This window comes from Fusarium redolens, assembly GCF_020744475.1.
Source record: "Fusarium redolens strain MPI-CAGE-AT-0023 chromosome Unknown BKA55scaffold_20, whole genome shotgun sequence".
Classification (NCBI taxonomy): domain Eukaryota; kingdom Fungi; phylum Ascomycota; class Sordariomycetes; order Hypocreales; family Nectriaceae; genus Fusarium; species Fusarium redolens.
Genome location: NW_025763683.1, coordinates 868,791 through 875,507, shown reverse-complemented (window position 1 = coordinate 875,507; position 6,717 = coordinate 868,791). Strand labels below are relative to the sequence as shown.

General features: G+C 47.4%; 1 protein-coding gene across 1 annotated transcript; it reads right to left on the bottom strand.

The window, feature by feature from the left end:
* Positions 1–1,629: 1,629 nt before the first annotated feature.
* Positions 1,630–2,947, bottom strand: BKA55DRAFT_581959 (Mss4-like protein). Its single transcript, XM_046194082.1, has one exon. The coding sequence runs from the start codon at positions 2,801–2,803 to the stop codon at positions 1,739–1,741; it is 1,065 nt and encodes a 354-aa protein (XP_046043776.1). The 5' UTR covers positions 2,804–2,947; the 3' UTR covers positions 1,630–1,738.
* Positions 2,948–6,717: the final 3,770 nt, after the last annotated feature.

Below are 6,717 nucleotides of genomic sequence, written 5' to 3'. Positions count from 1 at the left end.
ATGCTTCTTCAACTGTTATTACCCCTCCTTTCTGCAGCCTAGTCCTTTTTGCCCTTCGGCGCCGACCTACTATCTCATTCTGTTGTTCAAGATGTTTAAGCCTAGCCTCTACTAAGGCTAACTTATGTATAACTATGCTTGTTCCTTTCTCAAAACACTTTACAGCTTTAATAATTGGCTCTAGGGAGCTGCTTTTATGCCTTCTAATTCGTCTTTCAAGGTATTCAGATTGAGATTGGGCCTCAATTGCTGTCTTTGGGGTCTTTGAAACCCATACGGTCGAAGGTTCAGCAGCCTCCTGAGGAGGCGTTGGAGTCCGTAGCTGCACATCAAGCTTTAAGATTACATTTTCTGGATTAAAAGGAGCAAGCCCGGCTCCTTTAAAACCTCCCCGGATATTACTTTCTGTTATAGTAGCTTGAAAAGCGGCATAAAAGGCCGGAAAGAACTCGGTCTTAGAAATGTGAGTTATAGAGCATCTGATTAGATACTCTATTTCTTGACCATATGCCTTTTTTAGCGGCCCAAAGCACCCGACATCAAGAGGCTGCAGTAGATGAGATGCATGAGCCGGCATACAGAGCGTGATGATCTTGTTGTCCTTGCAATATCTCTCAAAATCGGCAGAGTGGTGGCTTTCGTGACCATCAAGGATCAGAAGACGATAGGGACCAGTTGATCGGTTAGCTGTAGAACGATCAAAGTACTTTAGCCACTCGAGACCCAGCTTGTTATTTGTCCAGCCATTTGGGCTCGTTGCAACGACCCAATTGCCCTGGAGGTTACATTCTCGGTACCAATTAGCAAGGTGATATTGGCCTGCACCAATGATAAACGGCGGGATCGCTTGACCTTCCGCATTAATCGCCTGGATTACAGTAATCCATTCCCGGTTTCCAGGCTGCACTGATTTTGGTCTACCCTGCCTTTCTGAGCCTGTGACGACCATCCCGGCCATAATGATGCCCATCATAAAGCCAGTCTCATCAAAGTTATAGATATCATCTGATCGGATACCATACTTCGCGATTATATTCTGTACGAGCCTGAACCAATTGCGAATAATAGTCAGATCTTCACATCTAGCCCTTTGATAGTCATATCTCCGCTGAAAACGCGTCTTGAGGTCTGGTTGCCGCTTGACGAAATTGATAGCCCAGCGCTTGTCAACTGGTGATGCGTCGCGATCAGCAAGCAGTCGATTGGCCATTTCTTCAACATCACGATGCCGGGGAGGGAATCCTCGCGAATCGAGGTCGAGAATATACTGAGCTATGATCTTTTCCTCTAGATCAGATAGTTTCCGCGACTTTGGGATAGTATCATGTATAGAGAGTATGCCTTTGCGTCGGCGCCATTGCTTCATAGGACCAACTTCATATATCTCTGCAGCTCGTCGGAGCTTTAATTTAGGGTTATTTTGGAGCGCCTGAAGAGCAAGAAGAATTCTAGCCTCTTCATTTAATTGTGGCATATTGGGTGGTTGAGAATTAGTTGATCAGATAGAAAGTGAGGTGTATGAGGGATTTTTGTAACACTCGCTTATCTGTAACACCCGCTTATCATCTACGTGAGCTTAAATATTATTATGTAGCCTGATAAGGAAATATAGTAAAAAATTTATTAAGTCCCCTTAAAAAGCGTTATAAACGTGTATGTTTTCAGAGATAATAAACCGTGTTTATATATAGGATATACTATGAGTGTGCATTATATCAGTTAAGGCCTATCTTATAACTCATGAGCTGGTACCACCTGCTTTCATCCCTATTGATAGCTTGTCTATCAAAGTCTGAGCAGCAGCAGCGAACGGACCAGAACGACCAGTCTGAACCTCTTCCGAGAAACTTACACGACCCGTCCACCAACACAACCAACTCTCTGCCCTCGCTCCCTCCTCAGCCCTCAGTAACCCTACACTCACATCAATCACACTTGGATCAGAGACATCACGCCAAAACACAGTTGCACCACACCCTCCGCAGAAATCACGAACTGCTCTACCCGAAGATTGATAGCTCTTCAAAACACCGGCTGGTAGACTTTTAAAGTCCAGGGCTTTCAGTTCAGAATCGCCGGGAATAAAGATAGAGATGTTGGCACGGGGCACGAAGGCCCAGGTCTGTATTTCGAAGCCAGAAATTAGACGACAAGATTTGCAAGCGCATGTCCCGGCGAGATATTTATCTCCTTGAATCCACCACTTTTCGTCCGATGGGTTCGTTGTGATGGACTCATCAGTGGAGCTGTAAGGATGCATGAGGTCAGTGTAGTTGCGCCGCGGTAAATAACTGGCCTCATTAGGGCGTGTAATGCGAAGCTTGATGTCTCCACAGGCGCAACATGCATCAACAGAAGTTGTTTGCGGTTTAGGAGAGTCTGAATGTGGGGAGCTCTGTTGCCCGTCGAGAGGAAGCCATATCGAAGCGCCGCCATCGATGGTGTCAGCGACATGAGTATGTGCTGTGTATCTCACTCTCTCACTCGTATCCTCACTACTCGAGATAACGCCGGTAGCCACTTCCCAGCTCAACTCGCCATTGTCGCCTCTGCGTGATTGATATATCTGGCATCCGCATGTGGAGCAGAAATACCTAGACGAACCGTCCGACACATTGAAAACGCCCAAGCTATGAGTGAGATTGGGCTTTTCGACGGGAAGATAGGATGTACAAAGCAAGCCAGTCGCATGACGGCATGTATCGCAGTGACATAGAGATAGATCTATGGTGTTGTTGCTTCTTGGCGCCTGTGAGGTCACTTGCTGAGAGATGATCCCGCACAAACACGAAATTTGATGCATTGTTATACGGAAACTCCGAAGTATGGAATTTAATTTGATGAAGAGTGGCTGGAGATAGTGCTTATGGCTGAACCAAGTATGAAAGCGTAATTATTAAGGTGAAGATGCGTATTTTGCAATCTGGCGGAGCCGGGTGAGCTCTGCCGGAGCTCGCTCACCCTGACCCCTCTTTTCAGGGCTTGAGGACACGTAATCAATTTATGCTGCCGTGCATTGCTGCTTTTGATTGGCTTCTTCGTCGCGTCGCGGTAGTTGCCTCGTTTGAATCCGTGTTTTCAACGCGTCGCTCTTAGACCGCCCACCACTTTATCTTTCCTCATTCCCACATCACGACCATCGATTATCAAGTCCTACTACTACTGTACGCAGTCGTGGTGGTAATTCGATGAATTACAACAAAAAGTACCGAACTTGGTCTGTGCACGTCACTGGGTTACCCGCATTGGGTCCGTGCACGTATTATGTCTTTTATGGCGGCTAATAGGCGGACGGGTCCCGTCCCAATTGCCATATCTGGTATAGCTCAGTCCGCTATCGGATTGCAACTATTTCGAATGGTTTTTACTTGAAGTCTCATCAACCTGCTAGTTTTTTGTTCGTAGCAAATAGCTAACTTTAACTTGTATAGCCTTGATGTATCCCAAACTATGAACTCTTTGTAAACTCTACTAGAGTTAGGGCTGAACTACAATACAACTCTCTTCCTGTTCCGTGGTAGCATACAAGGCTTCTTGTTCATCGATATCCCGCTGAGCCATCTTCCAGAGCTCGCCCATACCTCTTCTGCTTGTAAAAAGTCGTCCGTTCTCGGTCTCCTCAGCTACTTGTGCTTCGATGCGATCCGCCTCTGCTTTGTCCCAGTCTAAGTAAGCCATCATCTCCTCTTTAGTCCACTCTCTCAGACCCGTCGAGGTTTTACAGCACCTCCCCATCTGCTTATAATCAAGACACCAGCTGTAGCTTGCTTTTGGGTATCCCAAAGGCAAGCCCATTGCTTTTCGATACTGGCGGTTACCAAGCCAGGCTCCTGGGGGTTGAGCCTTATACCAGTCCTCTCTAGACTTGACGTATCTCTGATGGATGGCTCGTGGATCGTCATACCTCAGATGTGTAGTTGGGTTTGAAGCTAGATCTCCCGAATTTGACTGTGGTGACACCGGCGGTGTATACACAGATGGTGCAGGTGATAGATGCCGAGGTTCTGGAGTCGTTATGTGTCGGTCCACCTGCTCTGTTTCGATGGTCAACTGGCATGGCAGATCTTGACAAGTTAATTCAGGCTCAAACTCGAAATTTTCCAAAGTCGTGATTGGTTGCCACTGTATTTTGTCGAGCGTTTCCATCGCTGGTGGCCTTGGCTCCTCCGGGACCGCAAAGGGTATCCATTGAAAATCTTCCGAACACGTCTGCGGCTGGTCTGAAGATACGACTGGCAATGCTCTTAGTTCTGAGTATCGTAGTGGACACTCCTTAGAGTTCCTTGCGTGACCTAGTATATGACATTTGCTGCACAAAGGAGGGTTTCGTATCGGCCTCGCGTTTTCGATGACTTCGAAGCCACTAAGTTCTCTTCTCACACTAGATAACGGCAAAGACGAACTCGCAGCCCCTGGATCGACTCGCTGGCGGGGTTCTAAGAGGGGTCGCCGATTATCTTTCCGAGTCAAGTGCCAGTGCGGATGGAAATCTTCGAGTTGTAGTGCCTGGTCTCGAACTAATAAACCCTTCAGCTTGTGAGCGCAGGGTAGCCCTTGTGATCGTGAGAAAGAACCAGTACAGGCTGACAGGGGAGCAGAGTCTTCATGCAATAAAAGCTTTCGTTGCTGCTCAACCTTTCGCAAAGCTTCATGAGACACCCAACCACGTACTGCACCATAGAGGGTACTGGAGAGTTCAATAGGGGTCCTGATCTTCTGCTTGGCTTGGTTCGACTTCAGCTCCGCCATTTGATTCAGTAGTGCATGCTTGATCGATCGCCAAGCTTCGAACAAGTCCAATGTAGATACTTTGAGGTGGCTCTTAAGCAGCCAGTGTATGCCTTCAACCCTTGAAGTAACGACGTTGTCAAAGTGGGGGTGTTGATTGACCCACGCCTTCACCAGCTTCTCTTTGTATTGGTCAAGCCAGTTTGTCTTGATATATCTGACTTCTTCGATATCATCCGGGAGATATTTCTTCTCAAACTCGAACACACGTTCGTGGAAAGTTTGTTCATTCGGTGACTTGATGATCGAATGCCAATGGCCGTAAAACTCATTCCAAGCCTCTATTCCCGGGTTGTCCCCTTGAGTCTGGCGCGTAAATCTCGGCTGACAGTAGCGAAGAACTGCCTTGTTAGCATGCCAGAGGCATAGCAGCGGCCTTGATGATGGGAAGCAAGTATCGACAGCATTCATACATGCTAGGCAACGATCAGTCAAGATGACACAGGGATGCCTAATCCTTTGGTTTTCGCACAACGATCGGAATCGATCTAACGCCCAAAAATAGTCTTCTTCACATTCCCCACTCAGGAAAGCGAACGCGACACAGAACGAACGTTGACAAGAGTCGACACCGATCAAGTCCAAAAGTGGCATGCCGTATTTGTTGGTTTTATATGTACAGTCTAAGATTAAGACATCCGGATATGCCTGCAGGTATGCCACTGACTCGGGATGCGCAAATAGAACAGCTTTGACTCGACCGTCTGGACCGGTTTGAAATTGACTTCAAAATCCTTCTCTAAACAGCTGATCAGCAAATGCGTTAATGCTGCTTTGTCCTTGACACACTTCTCGTCTAGCATCTGCAATACGATTGTAGATGTCCTGTTGTGTTGCTATCGTGTCGGTGTTCTGCCGCATGTACGTTCTAATTTCTTTAGGGGCTATCCCAGCGTTGGCAAGGCCAGTCAGTTGAGACAGGTGCTCCTTCGACAGTGTTCGAAGTACCGGGTGGGCGGTGGTGTCTTGGCTTGGTTCATGGTTATGTAGTGAGAATCGGCTGTCAGAACGGTGCCGCAGAGTCCAGGTACTTCTATCATTATTTTCCTTCGCCAGTACAGAGAACTCGCAGCCTGTTGTTCGAGTTGTCGTCTTACGTTGGCGTTCTCTGGAAACGATTGGATGGTTACGGCGACGATCACACATGTACGTGATCGTCCTCCTGCCAGTTTTCTCCTTGGTTGACCTTCCAGTTATGAACGCATAGCCCCTGGTCGCTGCCCAGGCGTTGATTGCCTCGAATAGCGCCTCCCGTGACTCATACTCGCCTTCAGGAGGGAGACAGTCACCAGGAAACGGTGTCGGACTTTGAGATTGGTTGACGTTCATAGCGAAACAGTCGTCGTAAGCCCGTAGTCTCGACACGATTAGCGGCGAGTGCAGTAGAACGCGACATTCGAGATGGCGCGAGAGGGAGACCGATAGCGGAGTGAGCTATACCAGATATGGTAATTGGGACGGGACCCGTCCCATTTTAGAAGGACTGGTACCCGTCCGCCTATTGACCGCCACCCGGGCATAATGGAATGCACGGACCAACTTGGGGTAAATGATTCGCCAATTGCTATCCACTTTCAACCACGATGAATGCCATCAGCCGAATTTCAAACTGATCGCAATATCGCAATACTTGGTTTCTATGGCTAAAATTTAAAATGGGATATGTCCTGATAACTGTAAATTGATGCATTGTCTTAAAAGTCATTTTTTCCAACTTTTAATAATATCGACCTGAATCCGTTGGGGGCAATGGATTCAGGTCCCTGTTTTCATTAGCGTGGTTTTATTTTATATGTGTTTTCCATTGGATTCAGACCTGTATCCGCCACGCAGCTTGGATAGGAGAGATTGGGAGATTTTTGGTGCACTCGCTCATCATATACGTTACCCCTATCTTCATTTGCGTATTTGCGGTTTTGGTGAGAATGT